The 26,093-nt window shown below is 42.3% G+C and overlaps 1 protein-coding gene across 1 annotated transcript in view; it reads left to right on the top strand.

The window, feature by feature from the left end:
* Window positions 1-26,093, top strand: part of ARFGEF2 (ARF guanine nucleotide exchange factor 2) — a 98,177-nt gene that overhangs the window by 27,059 nt on the left and 45,025 nt on the right. Inside the window, exons 7-18 of the mRNA XM_024750287.1 lie at window positions 8,797-8,865; window positions 10,494-10,645; window positions 14,292-14,422; window positions 15,615-15,849; window positions 16,479-16,578; window positions 17,394-17,533; window positions 18,807-18,915; window positions 19,621-19,804; window positions 21,569-21,680; window positions 22,260-22,465; window positions 24,826-24,910; window positions 25,014-25,185. Coding sequence (XP_024606055.1) covers window positions 8,797-8,865; window positions 10,494-10,645; window positions 14,292-14,422; window positions 15,615-15,849; window positions 16,479-16,578; window positions 17,394-17,533; window positions 18,807-18,915; window positions 19,621-19,804; window positions 21,569-21,680; window positions 22,260-22,465; window positions 24,826-24,910; window positions 25,014-25,185 — 1,695 coding nt within the window. The remainder of the gene's footprint in view (window positions 1-8,796; window positions 8,866-10,493; window positions 10,646-14,291; window positions 14,423-15,614; window positions 15,850-16,478; window positions 16,579-17,393; window positions 17,534-18,806; window positions 18,916-19,620; window positions 19,805-21,568; window positions 21,681-22,259; window positions 22,466-24,825; window positions 24,911-25,013; window positions 25,186-26,093) is intronic.

Here is a 26,093-nt window from a genome sequence, read left to right as displayed (position 1 = left end):
CTTTCTGACGTACTTCACTCTATATGACAGACCCTAGGTCCATCCACCTCACTACAAATAACTCAATTTCGTTTCTTTTTATGGCTGAGTAATATTCCATTGTATATATGTACCACATCTTTATCCATTCATCTGTTGATGGACACTTAGGTTGCTTCCATGTCCTGGCTATTGTAAATAGAGCTGCAATGAACATTTTGGTACATGACTCTTTTCGAATTATGGTTTTCTCAAGGTATGTGCCTAGTAGTGGGATTGCTGGGTCGTATGGTAATTCTATTTTTAGTTTTTTAAGGAACCTCCATACTGTTCTCCATAGTGGCTGTATCCAATTCACATTCCCACCAGCAGTGCAAGAGTGTTCCCTTTTCTCCACACCCTCTCCAGCATTTATTGTTTCTAGATTTTTTGATGATGGCCATTCTGACTGGTGTGAGATGATATCTCACTGTAGTTTTGATTTGCATTTCTCTAATGATTAATGGTGTTGAGCATCCTTTCATGTGTTTGTTGGCAACCTGTATATCTTCTTTGGAGAAATGTCTATTTAGGTCTTCTGCCCATTTTTGGATTGGGTTGTTTGTTCTTTTGATATTGAGCTGCATGAGCTGCTTGTAATTTTGGAGATTAATCCTTTGTCAGTTGCTTCATTTGCGAATATTTTCTCCCATTCTGAGGACTGTCTTTTCATCTTGGTTAGGGTTTCCTTTGCTGTGCTGCATTGGGTCTTCGTTGCTGTACGCGGGGAGGGCTACTCTTCATTGTGGTGCGCGGGCTTCTCATTGTGGCTTCTCTTGTTGCGGAGCACGGGCTCTAGGTGCGCAGGCTTCAGTAGTTGTGGCTCGTGGGCTCTAGAGCACCGGCTCAGTAGTTGTGGCACACGGGCTTAGTTGCTCCACAGCATGTGGAATCTTCCTGGACCAGGGCTCGAACCCGTGTCCTCTGTATTGACAGGCGGATTCTCAACCACTGCCCCACCAAGGAAGTCCCCCTCATAACACTTATTACTACCCCAAATCACTGAAGAGTTTTTGTTCACTTGCTCCTGGTCTAAGACCTTGGCCACCCTGTTTACCACAATATTCCCAACACCTGGTCTGGTGCCCAGCACACACATTCAGTAAATACATTTTTTTAACTTAAAATTCTGTTCTAACAAAGTATGCTTTACACTTAGTATATTGCTGTGGATTTTGTTGCCAGTATGATGTACCCCGTGAGGCTTCTCCCAAGAACGTGGGCATCAGATTGCCTGTAGAAATCAGACCGCAAACCTGCCAATGGTAGGTCAGAATGGAGGTGCACCGTCACCCTTACAAAGAGTGACTGGCTTCCACTTCTCCAGATGTGGCTCTAAAGAAAGAACAAGTCCTTCAGGAGAACCGGTTGAGGAGCCTGGGAGGCCTGGGAGGAAGGGCAGCCTGCAAGGCAGATGGTGGAGGTGCCGGCCTGGGGGACACTGCGCCCCAGGGTACAGTCCAGGCTGCTGAGGCCCCCAGGCTCCAGTGCCTCTGTGACAGAGGACACATCCAGCTCTCCTGCGGGTTCCATCCTGTGGAATGGCCGTCACGTAGCCACCCCTGGCTAGGCAGTCACTGTGCCAGGAGTGGTGCTTGCTACCTGGGTGCTCCACATACGTTGTCCTGCTTTACTGGGAACCCTTCCTGGGCCTTCTTGGGATAATGTGCCTCCCAGTGAAATGTGTGTGGGTAACAATTCACCGACAGACCAGAGCATCTTTTTCCCCTCAGCAGTTTTTCATCCCAAGTTGATAAATCGACAATTTGTCAGTCTTATCGGCCTGAGCAAGAAGTGGATCAGATAGCTCTTTGTAAATTCACAAAATGAGATTTTTGAGCCTGTGACATGCTAGCTTATGTGAATTTTAGGGCATGGCCAGCAGCCTTCCCTTGGGACCTCACCCCATTTGTCCATTCACACCCCTCCAATGGCCCAGCTATTCTCGTCAATGTTTTGAAAAACTGCTTGATTGAAATACAGTTCACATTCCATAAGTTCACCCGTTTAAAATGTACAGTTCAGTTCTTTTTAGTATGGTCACAGAGTTTGCAACAATCACCGCAATCAGTTTTAGAGCATTTTTATCACACCCAGCCCTGTACCCATGAGCAGTCACTTCCCCTTTTCTTCTAAGTTTATTTTTAAGATTCTGACTATTTAACTCCCAGCATTAGACTTTAGCATTTTTACATGTATACAGCTAATATGTAGCTGTTGTAGGTACAGAGTTACCTGTGTGTTCACAGATTTCTTAGCTCACTTTTTTCATCTTGCAACCCATTCTTTAAGGGAAAAACAACCCAACTCTTAGGTACTACAAAATAGAGAAAATGTATCCTCCCTCAGCTAGTGTGGAGGTTCTGATCAGACAGCCTGGGTTCAGATCATAACTGACCACTTAGTAGCTCTGTGACCTTGAGCAAAATCTTTAACCTCTCTGAGCCTCAGTTTCCTCATCTTTAAAATGAGAATACAACTGGTACTTATAGGCTTGTGAGAATTAATGAGAACAGTGTCTGGCACTTAGGGCTCTATAAGTGTTTGTTGTTATTATCTTTCATATAAGTTTCAGCTTAAAAAATGAGTTAGTTTAGAGAAAAAAATTACAAATATTTCAAATGGTAATCAGACTTGAAGTTAATGGGAACAGTGCAGTAGGATAACGTGAGTCTGTTTTCCATGTTAATGATACCAGATCCTCTGCTTTAGGAATTTTATTATTTTTGTTGACCAGAAAAAAAAAGGGTCTGGGGAATTCCCTGGCAGTCCAATGGTTATGACTCCACGCTTCCACTACAGGGGGCGTGGGTTCAATCCCTGGTCGGGGAATTAAGATCCCGCATGCTGCACGGTGCTGCCTGGCCAAAAAAAAAAAAAAAACTAAAATAGCTTTAAACAGACAAACAAAAGTTCTCAGGCTAACTCTTTATCAAAACAACAAAATGTACCCACAGGTCCCCCTTCTTTCTGACTTGTTTTTGACACAGCCTGCTTTACAGGGAGGTTTTGCAGCTCATTGGTTTATAGCATTTTTATTAGCTGTGTAATGGACATTTATTTTGGGACAATAAGTTGTCCAATGTGTTTCATACATTTGAGGAACCGTATTGGTGTGTGGCCAGAATGTGACAGCAAACAGCTTTATGCCTTGGTTTTTCCCTTGAGTTTTCTTCGCGTTACCAGATGCTTAGATGCTGGACATCACCAAAGCCTTGTTTCTAGGAAACAGGTGTATGTCATATTTCATTGTCACCACATGCACACACTTGCCCCTTCTAACTCCTGGTCTCCCTTCTCCCACTCTACTTTTTCCCTAGCATGTAGCAGAAAGTATAATTTACTTATTTATTATCCTAGCTAAGATGTAAGTACCATGAGAGTAAGGATCTTTGACTAATTTTTATTTTTTTAATTGAAGTATAACTGACTTACCACCTGATACTAGTTTCAGGTGTACACCATAGTGATTTGATATCTTTAGAGGCGACAAACTGTACACAGTTATCACAATATTATTGACTGTGTATCCTGTGATGTGCATTACATCCCTGTGACTTACTTATCGTATAAGTGGTAGTTTGTGCCTCTTAATCTCCTTCACCTATTTTATCCCATACCCCACCCCCCTCCCCTCTAGCAACCACTAGTCTGTTCTCTGTATCTGTAAGTCTATTTCTGTTTTGTTATATTTGTCCATTTGTTTTGTTTTTTATATTCCACATATAAGTGAAAACATAGAGGATTTGTCTTTTTCTGACTTATTTCACTTAGCATAATACCCTCTAGGTCCATCCATGTTTTCACAAATGGCAAGATTTTTTATGGACTTTTTTATGGACTAAAGGACTCCTAGCCGAGTCACCGCCCCTTCTAAGGAGCCTTCCTGGAAGCCTGTGCCATCCCCGTTACTTAGGCTTGCCCCTCATTGGCTAAAACTGGGTCACGTGGCCACCCTTTCTACTAGGAAGGCCAGGAAATGTAGGCACAGCCCCTTCCGAAACAGAAATAGAGCTCTCTGAGGAAGGAGGATCTGAGTTAGGTAACTGGCAGTGTCTGCCTCAGGGGTTGTTGTCTAGCTGGCTAGGGAGGGGGTGGCAGCAAGGTTTTCTCCAATCAGAACCTAGTCAAGGTGTCTATCTTATTTTACTTGGGGACAGAGTCTGTGAAACAGGTAGGGTCTGTTACCTAATCAGTAATGGCCAGGTGGTGGCCGCTGGACTTCCCCGCAAACCAGCAAAACCAGTGTTTTTTAAGTGTACTCTGAACTTTGCAAGGATTTGATTTGATTTGGTTGTCCCACATTTTCACAGCAGACTTGAAACTTAAACACAGCAGCCTTCTTGGTGGTCATTACACCATCCAGGAAAGCCTCTTCTGAGCCCTGCAGGCGGTCATGTCAGCAGGGGAAGCGGCCCAGGGTTCCTGTGTGGAGTCCTGCTGCTTCTGGGCCGCTGGTGGGATTCCCCAGCAACAGTGCCCTCTGCAGGAACCTTCCGCGGGAGTCTGGACTTCCTGACTCCCCACCCCTTCCTAGCCTGAGACTATTTTAATTTTGAATGGGTGCTGGTACGGATCCAGCCTGTCAAGGAAGATAGGTTAAACACTCTTATCCCTCAAAAAAATGGTGATCCTGATGCTGTTTAAATGGAAAAACAGCAGTGAAGGAAAGGGGAGATCCACGTTGAAATGGAAATTTTACTTTTCTCTGTAGGAGTGAAAGATAGTGAAGGCTTTAGCTAACTGAAAGTGCTTTCAACATGGCTAGTTGGGGAATTTCAATATGGACTTAGTCTCCAGGGCCAGGCAGATGGCAGAAATGAGAAAGCTTCTATCACCAGGGCATCGTGAATGTCTTAACGCAATTACGCTCTACATATAAAACACGCAGGCCTAAGAAAAATTAACGTTTTAGTGCTCTTCTTTTCAGGCATCATCTTAAACGCTTTACGTGTTTTATCTTATCCAGTTCTCACAAACCCTGTGAGGTAGGTGCTGTTGTAATCATCCTTGTTTACTGCTGAGGAAACCAAGGCTCGGGGCAGTTACTTAAGATCCCACATTGGGAAGTGGTAGAGCGGGATCTGAACCAGGCATACTGGCTCCAGAGCCCTCACTCTCAATCACTGTGTTGAGGAACATTTTCTCTCTGAGGTTCTAAAGCGCCCTACCCTGTCAGTCTTCCATTTTTACCACTCTTGTCAGAGACATGCTACTGGGCATGTGTTCCTTTCCTACTCTCTGTGCTTGACCTCAAGGAGGATAGACAGTTGGGAGCGGCATGGAATGAGGCAGCAGGACATCTACAGAGTTCATGCCCTGGCTAAAAGGGACAGCTGCTCCTGGTTCTAGCCGGTTGGGGCCAGTGTTACCAGATATTCTTTTTTTTTTTTTTTTCTTTAAATAGAAGCGAGATCTGGATTTTTATGACATGTCTCCCAGTTTTTAAATGTTCACAGCTAATTCAAAAGTTTTAGAAAGCAGTGCATAGGCACAGCAAAGGAAACAATCAACAGAGTGAAAATGCAACCTATGGATTGGGAGAAAATATTTGCAAACTATATATCTGATAAGGGGTTAACATCCAAAATGTCTAAGAAACTCATACAAGAGTAAAAAACCACAAATAACCCCACTGAAAAATGGGTAAAGGACCTGAATAGACATTTCTCAGAAGAAGACATACAAATGGTCAGCAGACATTTAAAAAGGTGCTCAACTTCACTAATAACCAGGAAAATAGAAATCCAAAGCGCAATGAGATACCACCTCATGTCTGTTAGAATGACTTTCATCAGAAAGAGTTGGAGGGGATGTAGAGAAAAGGGAACCCTTGTACCCTGTTGGTAGGAATGTAAGTTGGTACAGCTGTTACAAAAAACAGTATGGAGGAAAAAAAGAACAGTATGGAGGTTCCTCAAAAAATTAAAAATAGAAATATTTTATGATCCAGCAATTCTGTTTCTGAGTATGTAGCCAAAGGAAATGAAATCAGGATCTTGAAGAGATAATCTACACTCCCATGTTCATTGCAGCGTTATTCACGATAACCAAGATATGGAAACAACGTAAGTGCCCATCAACAGATGAATGGAAAAAGATGTGGTTATATACATACAGTGAAATATTATTCAGCCTTAAAAAAGGATATCCCGCCAGTTGTAACAACATGGATGGACCTGGAGGGCATTATGCTAAGTGAAAGAAGCCAGTCACAAAAAAGATGAATACTGCATGATTCCATTTATATGAGGTGTACCTAGAGTAGTCAGATTCATAGAGATAGTGTAGAAAGGTGGCTGGGGAAACGGGGAGATGTTTGTCAGGGGTACGAAGTTTCAGTTATGCAAGATGGATAAGTTCTGGAGATCTAATGTACAACTGTGTGACCAGAGTTAACAATACTGTGCTATACACTTGAAATTTGCTGAGTGTAGATCTTACGTGTTTTCGTCAGAAAAAAAAAAAAAAGGAAAAAAATAAGGTAACTATGTGAGGTGATGAATATGTTAATTGTCTTGTTTGTAGTGTTTATTTCACGGTGTATGCATATATCAAATCATCAAGTCATACACCTTAGATATATATAATTCTTGTCACTTATAGCTCACTAAAGTTTGGGGGCGGGGGGAAACAGGGTATAGCCTAAACAGTGCGTATCTGCAGACCAGATGTACCCGGCAGCCACCACTTCGCAGCCTCTGATTTAACTCATCAAGCCTGCAGCTCCTCTGATGAAATGTATGCATCAGGCTGATATTTCTTGGGTGTTGAATGTGTACAAGGGACTAACAGATTAGAAACTGTCATCATAATTCGATTAAATCATAGCATAAGAGAATGTTGGAACTAGAAGGGAACTTGGAAATATCTAGCCACTTGTTTACCAAATCATGGCATAGATGAGATCTTAGATGGCTCATAGGTGAATGGTTTTTATTTTAATAGTTGTATGTTTATTTTAACACGCATTCAGAAAGTATGATTAGCGTATGAAGCCTGTGATTTTGTGAATGTTAGTTACTGTTTAAGGTGAGTTAAAGAGCACTGTTAAATATGTATGTATGTACCAAAATATCTACAAGTCCTTTCCTTAGTACCATTCCTTCAAATAAAGTAATTTGGTACCCCCCCAAAAAAAGTGTATGTAAATATGTGTGCATTAAATCTAATAAGTGGTGCACGGAAATGGCAGAAATTGTGACGGTTATGTGAGAATGACTGAAGTATGAGTAACACTGATGTGGACTAAATCATCTTATTTAGATGAAAAAACAGGTTTAGAAGATTTTGCCTGTGGCTGCGGACTTTTCTAACTTCCATTCCAAGTTCTTTTTTGCCCTCTAAGAAAAGCATATAACATCAGTATTTTCCACATAAATTTACTTACGCATTTAAATAATTATGATGGTTTTATTTGTCAATTAGCCCTCAGTAAAGCTGGGTGGTGGAGAATAAATAAATAGTTATGGTGAGTATCGACTGAAAAAAAAAATGCACAGTTGAGAATAAAAGTTGAGGATTATGTTTTATTGGCGGACAAACCTGAGGACTTAAGCCAGGACACAGCCTCTCTGCAGGCCTGCTCCGAAGAGGTCAGGGAGGAGCCAGGGTATAGAGGAGTTTTTGCAACAAAGACCAGGTATCGGAACTTCAAAATATTACTGTTAATTAAAGAAAACCAGATACCTCAAGTTAATGAATTGAGTACTTTTCTCTGTATGGGAAGATGCAAGAGTCTGGGCTCATTGAAGTCATTCCTTTGATGTGCACCTTCACTATCTGGGGCCAGCATCCTGTGCTTTCCCATCCTGAGTCCCCTCAGGGTGCACCCTGTGGAGGTGGCTGCAGTGGCTGAGGGCGTGGTGTCATTTGTCTCCATCCTGAGTTCCCCCGGGGCTTACCGTAGGGGGCGACTCTGGTGGCTTGTTGGCTGCAACATCCTTTGTTTACTGATTTGATATGTGGGGCAACATTTGTCTTTCACGAGTTAAGTGCTCAATGAAAATACTTGGTGCTGCTTCTGCAGGATCTAGTGGACCAAGCCCAGAACTCATAAAAATAGTGGCCTGACTGAAAATCCTCATGAAGGAAGAATTTAAAGGGTTATTTTGGTTTTGTTTATTTAGCATGATGGTCTTTTTGTCAGTGATGTTTTATAAATCAGTAATATTTACTTCCAAAGGTCTAGTCAAGTGCTGTTTACTAGTTCTCCCAGAACTAGTTTTCTACAAAAACAACTGGTACCAAACCTCTTCCACTTAAACAGTTAACATTTTATAGAATAATTCAATTTAAAATTTAGTAAATTCTCAACTGTCACATTAGAAATCTCATGCTAAGTTCTGGGCTTACAGTGTGGGAAAACAAAGCAGCAGAAGGCATGTCATTTACCAGGGCTCTGTGGTACACGAGGTGAAGGGACAAGATGAAGCTGCTTCTTCTGTTCTGCCAGGAACTATAGCTGGATACAGTCCAGCTCCTGCCTCCAAGCCGGGGTGGTAGAGAGGGCCCTGGGCCAGCAGCTGTGACTCAGGAAGGAAGAATGTATAAGACAGCGAGGTCTTAGTGTTCCACAGAGGGAAAACCGAGTCATAGCAGATGCTGCCTCTGAGTTTCCAGATTTCCTGGGACACAATCAGATTTGGCTTTGGAGAGGGCTTATTTGTACCCTTGCCTTCCGACTGCGACCCTTAATCTCCTTCTCCACCTTCCTTAGTTTTCCCTGGAAATGCCCACACGTATGTGTTTGTGTTTGTGTATTTGGTGTATGTGTAGGGACCGAAGATGGAGCTCAGGAAGTGGTGAAGGAGATCTTAGAAGATGTGGTCACGTCTGCAGTTAAAGGTAAGAACCAAGACCCCAGCCTTTCCTCCTACTCGTTCCTTCATAGAAGTCCTCAGCCAGGTATTTTAGTGCCCACCCCCGGTAAACTCATGGAAACTGAGTCTGCCCCTGTCTGCCCACCTTTCATATGGAATTCAGAAATTACTTGTCGTTAGTGATTGCGTTATTCTCACTCGGGTTGGGTTCAAGAAGCACAGTCTGACAATGTTAAGAGTTGGGTGCTCCACATGGAGATGCAGAGGGCCACTCCTGTATACAGCCAGGTTTTTCCAGAAGTGGGCGGGGAGCCCTGAGGTGGTGAATTTTCCTGGCCAGCCATTGATGTATCCAGGGGACCATCCCCACGTCATCAGGTATCAGATGCACAGGGAGGCTTTGTTCATTTTGTTAGACTTCATTCTTAACTCCCCAGTTTTTGGTGTAGTTTCAGTGGAATTAACCTTGTATAGCTCAGAATGACTATCAGATGATTTTTCCTTTGTTTTTACCCAAAATTTCAGGTCAGTGGTTATGTGCTGAACACTCAGCTCCAGTGCCAATAAACCACTAATGGATTGAAAAGTCAATAAATTAGTGTGTTGCAATCGGCGTTTTCTAAATGGAAGAGAATAAAATGAAAATAGATGCAAGCTGAATGTGACTCATATAGTAATGTTAAGCATTGTTTCATGAAACATGTTTCAGTGATTTATTTATGTGCACATGTGTATAACTGGGTCATGACTGTTAAAATGTATTTCTTAGTGAGGGTCATGGTCAAAGAAGTTTGACCCAGTGCTCTAAGCCCGATCCTTTTATTAGTTTAGGGTACCACCAAACTATATTCATAGATTTCATTATTTAACTTTTTATAGAAATGTCTTTAAAATAATACCTTTAGATTTTTTTTTTTCCTGGGGCCAATGCAAGAAGTCCTCACGTAATAAACGCTTATCTGTTTTGTTCACTGCTATATCCCTCAGCCCCTAGCACAGAGCTTGGCACATAATAGGTGCCTGATAAATATTTGTTGAATGAATATATGCTTCAAAAACCATTACGGACAGTTAACACTTATTAAGTTGTTCGGTGTCCCTTAAATACATATAATGATCCACATGGTAAATTCCTCATAGAGTTCAGATGTTCTGCTAATCATCAGATATGCTTTCTTTCATTAAATGATGGAATCTATTTAATTCTTTGTCTTTTCCTTTTCCACATGGCTGCCAGGAAGCTCAGGTCTACATTTCTTTTTTTCATGTGACTGAGGTTTTCTATCATAACTATCAAACTCTTTTCATTTACATAACTCTTGTTCTCTAACCCCTTTATTAGTAGCCCTTTTTTAAAAAAAAATCTGTGCTTTTTATGTTTAGCTGGTTCTAATCTTCTTTGGAGGTAGGTAGGGGTGGGCAGGACTGCTGTATTGCACAGTTCTGGAGGCACCACTGACCTGGGCCACAATATGAAGGAAGCCACCTGGGAGTGGGGCTGTGGGTAATAGACATATAGCCAGAGCAGGGCAGTGGCTCAGGGAAAGGGAAAAAGCAGTAGCTGGAAGGTTATGTGAATAACTTCTTCTTGGTGTGAGGCCACCTTTTAGGGTAAGTACTAACTTGGTAATGACTTTTGCATTGTATTTTAAGAAGCAGCACAAAAGCACAGTCTGACGGAGCCTGAGAGGGTCCTGGGTGAACTGGAGTGCCAGGAACATGCCGCGCCCCCAGCAGCTGACGAAAACTCACAGACCAATGGGATAGCGGACGACAGACAGTCCTTGTCATCGGCAGATAATCTGGTACGTTGGTGATCTTCCTATCAGGCTTGTTTTGGTTTTTACTTTTTTAGAAGATGCAGAATTAAATCTCTATCAGAAGAAGCGAGTGAAAACCAACAAGCCCTGTTCAATTCTTTAGCCACACCATCCTGGCCTGATAGTCTTTGTGTTAACAGGTTCCATTCTTGGAACATGCTAATGTTGGTGGTATATAATAGGGTTGTTAAACTGTATTTATTCAGACTTTTAAAACCTTATATTTCCTGCCCTTTTTCTTTTCTCTCAAAATGGTGTATATTCATTATAGAAAAATAAGAAAATACAGAGAAGGAAAATAAGGAAATAGAAGTTATCCATAATCTTCTAACCCAGAGATAACATTTGTTAACATTCTACTTATACTCTCAATTTTTCTCTCCCTCCCATGTTTTTTACCACTTAAATGTAGTAACACAACGTACATGCTGTTTTGTAACCTGCTTTTTAAATTTGAGGTATATTATGAACATCCTTTCAGGGCCCCCCTAAGTGTGTCTGCTACATTATTATTATTTTTTAGGTAGCTTTGTTGTTCTCTTGAAAACAGTATATATAAACATACAAAACAGGAAGAAATGATATTAACATCCCACCTGAACCCACTCTCTCGCTGTACCTTTTCACCAATGTTTCTCAGCCTTTTAAATGATCTCTCTCTCACACACACTCACACACACGCACACACACGGGAGCCTTTTTATGTATTTTGCCCATTCATCACCCTGTTTCATGAAATTTTAAAGCTATTGGTAAACTAGATACCTGTTTATGTACTGTATGTATATCTGTGCTTTATACATATAAAGAATGATTTTTTTCCACACCCATTGCCCCCACCCCCAACCAGTTTTTGCCCCTTTCTTAGTCTGTATAGGCTGCTGTAACAGAATACTATTTACTGGGTGATTTGTAAACAACAGAAATGTGTTTCTCACAGTTCTGGAAACTGGGAAGTCCAAGATCAAGGTACCAGCAGTTTCAGTGTCTGGTGAGAGTCTGTTTCCTGGCTCACAGATAACTGTCTTCTTACTCTGTCCTTCTGGCAGAAGGGGCGAGGGAGCTCTCTTGGGCCTCTTTAATAAGGATACTAATCCTATCCATGAGAGCTCCACCCTCATGACCTAATCACCTCTCAAAGGCCCCACCTCCAAATACTGTCACATTAGGATTAGGTTTCAACATGTGAATTTTGGGGTGGAGTAGGGGGCACAGACATCCAGTCTGTAGCAGTCCCCTTGGGGTTATATCATCCCCATTAAGAATGCACTTATATAAGGATGTACTTAAATCCACACAAGGTATTTGGTGTTATGTACTAGGCTGCAACTTTGTTCACTCAACACTGTTTTATGGACATCTTTTTACATCAGTAGTACATATATGTCTAACTAATGTTTTTAATGGCCATGTGAAATTCTATCATGGATTACCATAATGTAACAGTTCCCTATTAGGTTTTTGGGTTATTTTCAGTTTAATCACAGGAGACAGTTCTACAATGAACATCCTTGTAGATAGATCTTATGCCCATCCTTAATTCTTTATGATAAATTCATACAAGTGGTATCGTTGGGTCAAGAGTTGGGAGCTTTAAGGCTTTTGTTCCTTAACATCAAATTAGGCGGCCAGGAGGGCAGTGGTCGAATTTCTGCCCACTTGGAGGCTCTCAGCGCTCATTTTCCCATTCCCTCATTAAAACTGAGCAGCAGCATTCATTCACATCTTTGCTGGTCTGATGGAAGAAAGAGCCTGCCTTAATAATTAGTAGTAAGGTTATTTTGGTTTATCTGTTATTTGCATTTCTTGGTAAATTGTTTACTCATGCTTTCTGCCTGTTTTTCATTTGGGAGTAGGGTTTCCATATTTCCTGAAAGAATTATGAGAACTTTTTGTATGTTGAGGATTTAATCCTTGTCATATATTGCAAATATTTATTTAAAAAAAATTTTAATGTAGCTTACTTTTTTGGTTAAAGAAGTTTATTTTAAAACAAACACCTGTCATTTTTTCCCCCATTTATCCTGTAATAATATTCTTAGAAATACCTTTTTTACCCAAGCTAATCTAAATAATTACCTATATTTGTTTTGGGTTTTTTTATGGTTTAACCTTTGCTCGTTTATCATTTTAAACCACCCACACCCACTTTTTGAAGGACAAGGAACAAGTTTTAGAATTGCTGTAATGACTCCCCCATAAGCTCCTGTTTTGACATATTGTTTCCTCCTCCACATCCCTCACTTCCCCATTGAATAAATACTGGGTGGGCGAAAAGGTTCGTTCAGTTTTTTCCATAAGATGGCTCTAGTAGCACTTAGTCGTCTTTAACTTCATTTGAAACAGGTTTGTTAAATTGTATGTGACAGCTGTCATATCAGCAGACATTTAAAAAAAAGACATCAAAATTGGTGAATTTTTGTGTAGCCATTTTAATATTGAAGATGGAAGAAAAAAGCAACATTTTCATGCTTTATAATTTCAAGAAAGGTAAAAACGCAGCTGAAACGCATGAAGAGATTTGTGCGGTGTATGGAGAAGGTGCTGTGACTGATCGAACGTGTCAAAAGTGGTTTGCAAAGTTTCGTGCTGGAGATTGCTCGCTGGACGATGCTCCAAGTTTGGGTAGACCAGTTGAAGTTGATAGTGATCAAATCGAAACAATAATTGACAACAATCAACGTTACACCACGCAAGAGATAGCTGACATACTCAAAATATCCAAATCAAGCGTTGAAAATGATTTGCACCAGCTTGATTATGTTCATTGCTTTGATGTTTGGGTTCCACATAAGTTAAGGGAAAAAAATGTTTTGACCGTATTTCCGCGTGTGATTCTCTACTGAAACGTAATGAAAACGTTCCTATTTTAAAACAAATTGTGACGGGCAATGAAAAGTGGATACTGTACAACAATGTGGAACAGAAGAGATTGTGGGGCAAACGAAATGAACCACCAACCACACCAAAGGCTGGTCTTCATCCAAGGAAGGTGATGTTGTGTATATGGTGGGATTGGAAGGGAGTCCTCTATTATGAGCTTCTTCCGGAAAACCAGATGATTAATTCCAACAAGTACTGCTCCCAATTAGACCAACTGAAAGCAGCTGTCAAGAAAAAGCATCCAGAATTAGTCAACAGAAAACGTAATCTTCCATCAGGATAACCGAAGACCGCATGTTTCTTTGATGACCAGGCAAAAACTGTTACAGCTTGGCTGGGAAGTTCTGATTCATCCACTGTATTCACTAGACATTGCTCCTTTGGATTTCCATTTATTTCGGTCTTTACAAAATTCTCTTAATGGAAAAAATTTCAATTCCCTGGAAGACTGTGAAAGGCACTTGGAACAGTTCTTTGCTCAAAAAGATAAAAAGTTTTGGGAAGATGGAATCATGAAGTTGCCTGAAAAATGGCAGAAGGTAGTGGAACAAAAGGGTGAATACGTTGTTCAATAAAGTTCTTGGTGAAAATGAAAAATGTGTCTTTTATTTTTACTTAAAAAAACCGAAGGCACTTTTTGGCCCACCCAATAATTTAAATTTTCATGAGATAATTACATTTCTTATTTTTGAAGAGTTACCCTTTGGTTTGGACCCTTTGATTTTTCTCATCTTTGTTCTAATCTTAGGAATCAGATGCACAAGGACATCCAGTGGCCGCCAGGTTCTCGCACATTCTGCAGAAGGACGCCTTCCTGGTGTTTCGCTCCCTTTGCAAGCTGTCCATGAAACCCCTGGGCGAAGGTCCCCCAGATCCAAAGTGAGCAGACAGCAGTTCTTGGCCGTCTATAACCCAAATGACCCAGAAGGATCTTGGGGGCTCCAAGAAACCCCAGGGCCTTGTCCCCTGGTTGGTGTAAATTCAGGAATTTACGGGATGGTTTTACAACTTTTTCAGGCTCGTGCAGGTCCCCTCGTCCTTTCATCATGAATTGTCTCTGTGTTCCCACCAACCATGATGATTGTGCCCAGTTTTCCTTTCCTTGGTTTACATGCTAAAAATAATCATTGTATTGACCATTCATCTTCTTTTTACTGACTAATGAATTAATCTGCTGATCTGGGGGTCCACCATCAGGATGCATACAAACCTTAATTTCTTACCCTGATTGGAAACTTCTTCTTTGTGGATACAGATTTAAGCCCCAGATTCAACTCAGAGAAGCCAAACCTTTAGAGTCAAGGATGTACCACAAGGATGGTAGTGCTGTGGAGTGTCAAAGCAGAAGTTTTGGAGCCACAGGGAGCTGTGTTCAGCCCTGGCTTACTTGAGTCCAACTTCATGGCCCTATGAGCTACTAAACCTCATCTGAAAAATGGGAATACGGAAAATCACCTCGCAGGATCAATGATGTGAAATGATAGAATGACATCCCAAGCATAGGGCCTAGTACTTGATGAGAGTTTTATAGTTACTATTACTATTATCATTATTATTAGTCACTAATAATAATCCTCACTCTTCTGTTAAGAATGTGGTGACTGTTAGGGAAAAGACTCATGAAAGTTTCCCATTCTTTCCATCCCTTGTGGGCCGGGATGGGGAGCATGAGGCAGATGGATGAAGAGCACTGTTCTCCTTGTCTCTAAAGGTAGAGCGGGACAGACGTTTTTGTCTCACGTGCTGGATGTGAAGTAATTGGTTCTATTAGATTAGTTGCAGAACCACCTTTCCAGAGTCAGTGTGCACTTATTTTGCTCCTGCTCGGTTCTGTGCTTTATGACAGAGAGTTGGCAGCTCTCGTTCTCCCAGGGCCTGCAGGTTCTGTGAGAACTCACCTCATGCCATCTGCCCTCATTCTCTTGACATTTAGGTGCTGTTGCCAATTCTCAACTCCCTGGCTTCTCAGAAAATCCTGCTCCACTGGTAGAGGAGTGAGACCTTCTCAAGAAACATGCTTTCTAAAATTTCACCTTTCAGCTCTGTCCTTGTTTTCCATTTCCTTCGCCAGATCCCACGAGCTGCGCTCCAAGGTGGTTTCCCTGCAACTCCTCCTCTCCGTGTTGCAGAACGCTGGCCCGGTCTTCAGGACTCACGAGATGTTCATCAATGCAATCAAGCAGTATCTCTGCGTGGCGTTGTCCAAAAACGGCGTCTCCTCAGTGCCTGATGTCTTTGAGCTCTCTCTTGCCATTTTTCTTACTCTTCTTTCAAACTTTAAAATGCACTTGAAGATGCAGATAGAGGTAAGGACTCCAAATTGACTTTTCTTTTTTTTTAAGTTTGATGACACTTTTGCATAATGCGTTAACTGCTGGCCGCATAGTCACCAGGAGCTAGAGTTACACAGTCTACTTGCTAGTACCCCAAAGAAGAATTTTTTGAGCAAGAGAACACCTTTTCATAAAAAGTTACTGCCCCCAAATCTTGTATACCTTTCATTTTAACCGAAGGTTTAAATCATATGGTCTGTGTGTTGGGCTCAGTCCCCAAACATGTGCCTATAAGTTGTTTGGGATAACTTGAATTAGTTTCCAAATTGAGAAATCAGATTCTCCATGAACATCCAGATTTGTGATTTCTCTCAGAAAACCACAGCCCCGGTCCTGCATTTCCACGTAGCAGCTCTTGGTGGTGTCTCAGGAGCAGCTGCTCCCTCTGATGGGGCCATGTTCTCGGTTCACTGTGGTCCTACCCTATTAGCTCTTCCCACCCAAGGTTCCGGTGCTGGTCAGCAGTGTGTGTGCCTCACCTCTTCTCCTGCCTGGGCTGCTTCACTCATAGGCTCTGCCTGTTCTTCAAAGGCTTTGGGGGTTTTGAGCCCTAATTTAAATTATTAATTGGTATCCTCCTTTATCTTCTTCTTGTCGTATAGGTCTTTTTCAAAGAGATTTTCCTGAACATTTTAGAAACATCAACAAGTTCTTTTGAGCACAGGTGGATGGTCATTCAGACCCTGACAAGGATCTGTGCAGGTATTTTCACCCTGAGGGTGCTCATCTATTTGACTTGCCCAGAAACACTTCTGATGCTTTCATTCTCCAAAGTCCAGATTAAGACCTTTAACTCCTCCTTTTAGAGTTTTAATGAAGTGCTGAGGAAATCATTACCTTAAAGGCTACTGCTAGCCTAATGGCCAACTCAGACTGGTTTGCCCAGGGCTTTCTGCTTCTAGCATGGAAAGTCCCACGTCCTGGGAAACCCCGTAATCCTGGAAAACCAGGACACTTGTCACCCTACCTACAAGCTGAACGTGGTTTGTAAGTCACAGGGTCCTGGGTCTTGGTGCTGCCAACCCTTGATTGGATGCTAAGGTAAATGTGGATTTCCCTTACACTGTACAATTGTGTAGCTATAAACCGAGCATCTATTTGTTATCTGAGTAACTGCATAAAAGTTACACAACTTTAAGAATTGGATCGGGCAGTTGTCCCTTTTTTTGATGAGGAAAGTGAGCTGTAGAGAGGTGGAAGCAGCTGCCTAAGATTTCAGTTAGTACCAGGGCAGGCCTAGAAAGAGGGCCTTCCATGCTCCTGGTCCTTCCAACATGCATTTCCAGAGTGAGGTGTGTCCAGCCTGAGTTAGTAATTCAAAACATGCATTTCCAGAGTGAGGTGTGTCCAGCCTGAGTTAGTAATTCAAAACATGCATTTCCAGAGTGAGGTGTGTCCAGCCTGAGTTAGTAATTCACTGGGAAAAGTTTTTGACCAAGGGATCTCATTTAATAAGATAACGTAACTGCTGTCTGTGTTCAGTCAGAATTTCTAATATCCATGTGTTATTTTCCAAGATGCCCAGTGTGTTGTAGATATTTATGTCAACTACGACTGTGATTTAAATGCTGCTAACATTTTTGAGCGCCTCGTAAACGATTTATCCAAAATCGCTCAGGGAAGAAGTGGACACGAGCTGGGAATGACACCTCTGCAGGTACAAACACTGAGAACACTCGTTTATAATTTAAAGTTCATTCATTTCAATAAACATTTTTCGAGAGTCACTGTGTGCCAGGCACTGTCCTTGGTGCTGGGGATACAGCAGTGAAAAAAGCACAGACACGCACATCCATGTGCACGATTGCTGTGGTCCCAACACTTGAAAGCAAACAATGAAGAAGTAAGCCGCAGAGAAAAATAAAGCAGGGACGATAGAGAAGGGATGTTGGAGGTGAGGGTGGTGCCATTTTTAATGGGGCTTCAGGGTAGTCTCCCTGAGAAGGTGACACTTGAGCTGAGACCTGTAGAGGCGAGTTCACTCTGTCACCTTTCCATAGATCACGTGAAAACAGGATCCCAGACTCCAGTAAAGGCAAAGGAGATTTCTTCTTATTAGATTCCCTCATTATTAGAGTGCCTACAAAGAGAATAGTATTCTTAACTTGAAGTCTCTGAAGAAACTGGTCAGAAGGTCTGTGAGCCACCTGGAATTATATATAGAATTTTGGTGTATGGGCATTTTTCCTAGATGAAGGTCCATAGTTGTCATTAAATTCACAGAGAGAGATCCATACTATTTTAGATGCTGTTTTGAGTCTAAAATATTTGCTTTTTTTTTGGCTGCGTGTCTTGTGGGATGTTCCCCCGATCAGGGATTAAACCTGGGCCCTGGCAGTGAAAGCCCAGAGTCCTAACCACTAGACCACCAGGGAACTGCAACATTTTTTAAGACATTTACATCTTGCATTCAACTTTTAAGAAATGCTACTTAAAAGAAAAAAAAACAGTATTTTTATTTACTTGCAGAATAAGCCTTAAAATGGAATGCTTTTGTGGGTGTTTAGGGGATAATGGTATGTCCACAATCATTCATCTGCTGGAAAAGATTCTTTTCTCTTTTTTCAGGGTCAATAGTTAAGACCCTCTTATTTATTTATTTTTTTAAATGCTATTTTTAAGTGTTTTGTTTAATTTAAACAAGCAATGAATGAGAACTTTCTTTTAAAAAATCCAGATAATACTCTGTTTTAGGAATGCACACATCCCATATTTTTGCTGCTGGGGAGTTTGTAATGAACACCTTTAAAGATGTTCATGGTTTTTGCAATGAGCCGTCAATATTTATGTCACCTGTTAGCTTTTCCTTGGGTTCATAGCACCGAATGTCAGTGCTTATCTCATGTCGTCTCAGGATTCCCGGAGCCCTCTAGATGTCGGCACTTAATTTATCTGCTGAGTCTCTGTGTCGTGTCACTTTCGTCCTTTAGGAGCTCAGTCTGAGGAAGAAAGGCCTGGAGTGCCTCGTGTCCATCCTCAAGTGCATGGTGGAGTGGAGCAAAGACCTGTATGTGAATCCCAACCACCAGGCCAGCCTCGGTGAGAGACCCCTGCTGCAAACAACCTCCCCATCCAGCCCTCACCCCCACCACGCACAATAGGCTGCTCACGTCATCGGGAGAAGCTATCCTGATATAGGTGTCTTAGAGTTAGCAAAACACTTTCATTTGCAAACTAGGTGAAGTATTTTAAATGTTCTGTTTTCTCATCCGTCTGGAATTTGGGGGGGAATAGTGTGAGTTGTGCTCGAACTCCATTTTTCCAAAAGGGGAGCCAGTTATTCCAACATTTTTTTAGTAGTCTCTCCTTCCCTCACTGATTTGAAGCACCACTGATTTGGTTTCTGATATACCAAATTCTCCTGTGTGCGTAAGTCTGTTTCTGAATATTCTGTTCTATTGATTTGCCTGTTCTTGCACCAGTACCACGCCTTTCAAATGCCTAGAGTTCTTAGCAGTGAGTTTTGATACCTGCTAGGACAGGTCTTTCTGTTCGTTGTTCCTTAAGTGTCTTGACTGGTTTTGTACTTTTATTCTTTCATGTGAATTTTAGCATTAGCTTATCAAGTTCCACAAACAAGTTGTTAAGTAAAGTAACTGAGTGATATCAAGGTGCTCATGACCCTTACAGTACAAACTTTATTGTTACAGGTCTGGGAAAGGGAACTGCAGAGGCAGACCTCACCTCAGCCGTGTCTCTGTCCCATCTGTTTATTTGGTTTCCTTTGCTTTTATGTCATCGCAGGTCAGGAGAGGCCCACGGATCAGGAAATGGGGGACGGGAAAGGCCTTGACATGGCGAGACGGAGCAGCGTGACATCCATGGAGTCCACGGTGTCCTCGGGGACTCAGACGGCCGTCCAGGATGATCCGGAACAGTTTGAGGTCATCAAGCAACAAAAGGAGATGATTGAACACGGCATTGACCTGTGAGTGTGGCTGTCACTCTAGCTGAATCTCTTGGGAACCTGGCACTGACTCCTCAAGACAAAATGCCTGTTTCCAGAGACCAGTGCTGGCACTTGTGCCCAGGCCCGATCAGGCTGGGCTGAGAGTGAGTGTGTGTGAGAGAGAAATTTAATAGCTTTGTGTGGTTGATGCCTGGTCTTTTTTTCCCCCCTAATTAAAAAAGTCAAACCAGTTCAGAAAATACAGAAAAGCATAAGGCAAGAATGTTAAAATCACTCATACAATTACTACCTAGAGGAAATCACCATTGGTAACACTTTTTTCTAACTGTGTATTGTGGAAAGTTTCAAGATACAGAAAAATTAACTTTTGCCATATTAGTGTTATCTGTGTATTTTTTTCCTGAACCATTTGAAAGTACTTTGTAGCCATCATAATATTTCAGCTGTACATAGTTGAAAAATAAGGACATTCTTCCGTATAACCACAATATCATTAATACAATCACTGGTAAATCATAATGTTTCTTTTCAGTTTTTTATACACAAAAGTACATATACACACAATCTCACATCCTATCCAACTTTTGAATGATTAGTTTTGTAAACTCAATTTATTTTAAAAGTTGATGTTATAATACTCATTTATTAATTAAAATGTTGATCTCCTCATTTCCACTCTCACCATCCCTGCATCCCCCCCAGTCTGTTCTCCCACAGCAGCTAAAGGAATCTTTTAAAAACTTAAATCAGGTCTTGTCACTCCCTGCCTACAGTCATTGCAGGTTTCCCATTTCCTCCCCACAGCGCGATCCAGCCTCCAGCCTCCCTCACTGACCTCATCCCCGTTCAGTACTCCTGGGTCACAAGGGGCGTTTCAGTCCCTTGAACACCTCAAGCTTTTTGCACTATTGCACCTTCTGCTTAGAATATTCTTGGATCTTTTTCATTCTTCGGGCTTGGCAAAGCATCTCTTCCTGAAAGAGGCCCCCTGTAGCCACACTCTCTGAACAGTCCGGAGGTAGTCTCTGTCCCTGCGCCATAGTCATAGCCTGTCCTCACAGTCCTTGCCACAGTTTGTGCTTATACATGAAGATCATTCCCCAATGCATGGCCTGGTAAATAACAAGTTGAATTTATACGTCAGTTAAGTTTACCTGCCTTTAACAGAAAATCCAGAAGTAACAGTGCTTAAGCACCATTAAAGAAAATCCCAAAGGGGACAGGCTAGGACAGTTGCAGTGGCTCTTATGGACGTCAGAGACCCAGGCTCCTTTTATCTTTCTGCTTCACCATCTTGAATACAGTTTTCATCTTCAGTGTTGCCTCGTGGTTTAAGAGGACTGCTGGAGCTCCAGTCATCACTCATATATTCTGGGGAAGAAGGGGAAAGAGCAAAAAATGTACACCTCCCTGCCAAGTCAGCTTTGTTTAAGGATCCTTCCTAGAAGTATCCACACCACTTCTGCTCCCCTCTCACTGGCCAGAACTTTATCACATGGCCGTACTTTGTCTAAGCGAGGCAGGGGAATGTAGTTCTTATCCCAGATAGTTGTGTGCCCAGCTAAACATCTAGGTTTTATTATTGTTGGAGAAGAGGACAATGGATATTGGGTGACAACCAGCAGATTCTGTTAAAGCCTGGTCAAAAATTAAAAGTGGAATTGAGAAAAACTACCAGGACACACACAGTTCGTGGTGTTACTGTAATTTGCCTCAAATGCTAGCTTTTTTCTATCCTCCAGAGTTTGAAATAAGCAGCCTGTGTCCCATCTCTTGAAAAAGGTTCAACAAGAAACCCAAGAGAGGGATCCAGTATCTCCAGGAGCAGGGCATGCTGGGAACATCAGTTGAAGACATTGCCCAATTCCTGCACCAGGAGGAGCGCCTCGATTCTGTAAGACTGGGGGCTGGGTACGTGCATGTGGGTTCTTTCGGGTGATTCTGAGACCTTTCTGGCTTTAACCTAGAGACTGGCCGACCCTGAGTGCAGTGCTACTGTCCACGCCCCTGCTTACAGCAGGGTTGGCCAGTGTTGCAAAAAGTTCTATTTATCCCTTTGGGCAGTGTTGCAAAAAGTTCTTTAAAGGGAATAAACCAGCCTCCTGACAGGTGGTTGTGTATTTGGTGGGACAGTGTCAGAGCTAAAAGTGTCACTTGGCTGCTAGAAATTGTTCTGGGTGCTCGTTGGCAGCTCACCTCCCTCCTGAGTGTGCCCCATCATTCCTCCACTTTTCAGTCTCCTGTGCTTCCCCCTCTTCCTTCGTGGCGGGACAGTCTGAACCTGGAATGGTTGGGTGGGTGGGCAGGCTCAGGGAGTCGCCTAACTTTTCTAGCAGTTCAGCCCATTCTGGGTGTTCAGAGCTGGGGCATTCGGGCCCCACCCCCACCCCCACCCCCACCTTTGACTGAAGTGTCTTTCACTGGGTGTTCATAATTGACAATTTGTAGGTATGAGTGAGTGTGTATGTTTCAGACCCAAGTAGGTGATTTTCTGGGAGAAAGCATGAAGTTCAACAAGGAGGTGATGTATGCCTATGTGGACCAACTTGACTTCTGTGAAAAGGAGTTTGTCTCAGCCCTGCGGACGTTTCTAGAAGGTTTCCGCCTACCTGGGGAAGCTCAGAAGATTGATCGGTTAATGGAGAAGTTTGCTGCAAGATACATAGAGTGCAACCAGGGGTGAGCACCATGTTTAAGTCCCTTCTGCGCCCTCTTTTTGCCTTCCTCAGAGCACCAGTCTTAGCGTGGTTGGGGTTTAATCTGCGCCAAGCTATTAAAGTTTCTGTTCACTGTGTCTCACGTTAAGACCTCACCTCGACTGTTCATGTCCCCTCTACAGGAGGTTGAGGACCAGAGAGGCTAAGTAACTTGCCCAAGACTACACAGCTAGAGCCCACACTCTTAATTATGACAAAAGAGCAGTTCTGTGGGTTGAGAAGAGGCACTCAGGCATCTCTTTCCTAATCAGGAACAGCTCTCTGACTTAATATATGGGGTAGATCTGAAGAATTTTAGTTTTTCTTTGATTACATACTGATGAGCAGGTTACTGAAATGGCTCCGTAACTAATAAGACCCCACCTAAGTACATGATTTCATCTTGGGGCCTTTTTTTTTTAACTATTTTTTTTTTAATTAAAAAATTTTTTTTAAATTCTTTTATTTTTAAAAGAGTTTATTTTCCCTACAGTTCAATTTTTTAAATTATTATTTTATTTATTTTTGACTGTGTTGGGTCTTCGTTGCTGCGCGCGGGCTTTCTCTAGTTGCGGCGAGCGAGGGCTACTATTCGTTGTGGTGCGCGGGCTTCTCATTGCAGAGGCTTCTCTGGTTGTGGAGCACGGACTCTAGGCACGTGGGCTTCATTAGTTGTGGCATGTGGGCTCACTAGTTGTGGCTCACAGGCTCTAGAGCACAGGCTCAGTAGTTGTGGTGCACAGGCTTATTTGCTCCGTGGCATGTAGGATCTTTCCCAGACCAGGGCTTGAACCTGTGTCCCCTGCATTGGCAGGCGGATTCTTAACCACTGCACCACCAGGGAAGTCCCTTGGGGCCTTTTTTGCTAGGTAGTTCATTTTTGCATAGGAAATGGAAATTGAAAGGAGAGCTAACCTTTATTAAACACCTCCTGTGTGCCAGCCATGCCGTGAGTTTTACATGCATTTCATCTTAATTAACGGTAAGCCTGGGAGGTAGTATCCCTGTTTTATAAGTGAGGAAACAGGCTCTGAGATAGCAACCTGTCCAAAAATTAATCAGCTAGAAAGTAGCAGAGATTGAATATGAATTTGTCTGACTCAAGAAAGCTCATGCTCTTTCCTCTGAACATGAAGTTAAGAATGTCTGAATATACTGTGAACATGAAGTGGAAAATTTTCAGTGGAAACATTTTGAGAACAGTTTTGCCTCTTAAGTCAGCTTGGTTTTCATATTAATTGGTCCCAATCCTCCAGGCTGTCCCCATGAGATGACCTGGTCAGAAAAGGCAGCCTCTGGTCGTTTTAACCAAATAGGTATTAGAATTTTCTGTGAAGACACAATTAGATGTTATTTACTTTAAACATATCTCTTATGTGGACCTAGAGACCTTGGTCTCTGTCCCCTAGTCGGTAAATATGTGACCCAATTAAATGTCACGTTAGAATGTAGACCTTTTACTGTGTTCTTCAGAACTTCTCCTTCTCCTGTTGGGCGCAGTTTGGATAGACAAGTTTTTCTTTAGCCTCACATATTACAAGGCTGTACATCCCCAAGTATTTGTCTTCTCTTGCCTAAGGCGAAAAAAGTCAGACTTCACCAGCATATTGTTTATTAAAGAAACAAATATTTTTCTTCGTATTTCTGCTGTTAAATATTATAGTGCATAATGTAAACCTTTTTTTTTTTTTTTTTGCGGTACGTGGGCCTCTCAGTGTTGTGGCCTCTCCTGTTGCGGAGCGCAGGCTCAGCGGCCATGGCTCATGGGCCCAGCCGCTCCACGGCATGTGGGATCTTCCCGGACCAGGGCACGAACCCGTGTCCCCTGCATCGGCAGGCGGACTCTCAACCACTGTGCCACCAGGGAAGCCCGCATAATGTAAACTTTAAATGGCTAATAACTGGACAGGAGTTTTAGTTATCTTTCCACCTAGTGCCTAGCACACAGTAGATATTCTCAGGAACAGGACCAAGGTGAGGCAAGCGAAGCACTAAAGGGGCAGACTGTAAAGGGCCTCGCTCAGAGTCATGTGCTGTCGGGTCGGCACCTGGGAGTAGGGGGGGGCCTCGCTTGCCTCACCCTCGTCCCTGGCCCTGGAGGCTCCTTAAGGATCTTTTTAAGAAATCGACTTGAAACTGCTCTATTCAAAGAAGTCTAAATCTGACACATATTCTTAACTAGCTTTTTCTACACTCTGGATCGTTAGTTATCATTCAGTGATGATGAAAGCATCCTGAAGAGCAGTTGGCCTGCTCTGAGAGAAGCACATCTCCTTGAGCACTGTACCCTTCCAGCGTCGTCTCTGTGTATGTTCTCACATCTGGAATCGTTTTTTTTTTCAGGCAGACTCTATTTGCTAGTGCTGACACTGCATATGTCCTAGCATATTCAATTATTATGCTAACTACAGACCTGCACAGCCCTCAGGTAAAATATTTTAATGATACATATACTATAGTGGCTAAATAAGGAGCTTTATTTGGGCCATTGGCTGTCTTCTAAATGGGTTCTTAATTTTTTTAAATTTCAGGTAAAAAATAAAATGACAAAAGAGCAGTATATTAAAATGAATCGGGGTATCAATGATAGTAAAGATCTGCCTGAAGAATATCTCTCAAGCATCTATGAAGAAATAGAAGGCAAGAAAATTGCAATGAAAGAAACAAAAGAACACACGATTGCAACCAAATCTACTAAGCAGAGTAAGGTCTAATGGCAAATTATTTCTATTAATTCCAATTTTCGAGTGTATCAGAATGCATGATTAAGTTCCCTGGTGATAGATTTAATTTGCATATCTAGCTATCTAAATAAGAAATATGATTAAATTAGTTATTATGATTATGTTGGCGCTTTCATAATATCACTTATTTTCTTGCTAGATTTGTAATTAGTTACAAGAGGGAATTTAAAATAATCTGAGAGCTAAATTATTCCCCCAAAATGTTCCTTAAAACTCTGCTGTAATACCAGTGGTGATTGTGCCAACCTTGATTAGAATTCTCTGAGTTAACACCCCTGTGAAGCTACCAGTTTCTTTATTTGAGAGGCAGCAGTGTGTATGGTTTAGAGCAGGGGTCCCCAGCCCCCGGGCCACAGACTGGTAGCAGTCCGCAGCCTGGTAGGAACTAGGCCGCACAGCAGGAGGTGAAGGGCGGGCGAGCGAGTGAGGCTCCATCTGCATTTACAGCTGCTCCCCGTCGCTCGCATTACCGCCTGAGCTCCACCTCCTGTCAGCATTGTGGTGAGTTGTATAATTATTTCATTATATATTACAATATAATAATAATAAAGAGCACAATAATGTAATGCACTTGAGTCATCCCGAAATCATCCCCTCCCCCCAGGTCCGTAGAAAAATTGTCTTCCACGAAACCCGCCCTGGTGCCAAAAAGGTGGGGACCGCTGGTTTAGAGCACGGGCTCTAGAGCCATGCTGCCTGGATTCAAGTCCCAGCTCTACTGCTTATTAGTTGTGTGACCCTGGGCAAGTCACTTAATGTCTTTGTGCCTCATTTCCCATCAGTAAAATGGCGATAATACTTGTAACAGGCTCATGTAGTGGTCCTCATGAGTGTTTGTGAGTTAATTGTTGTAAATCTTTTGAAACA

This window comes from Neophocaena asiaeorientalis, unplaced genomic scaffold (assembly GCF_003031525.2).
Source record: "Neophocaena asiaeorientalis asiaeorientalis breed wild unplaced genomic scaffold, Neophocaena_asiaeorientalis_V1.1 scaffold606, whole genome shotgun sequence".
Classification (NCBI taxonomy): Eukaryota; Metazoa; Chordata; class Mammalia; order Artiodactyla; family Phocoenidae; genus Neophocaena; species Neophocaena asiaeorientalis.
The sequence above is the reverse complement of the archived record's forward strand: the minus strand, read 5'-3'. Positions and strand labels throughout refer to the sequence as shown.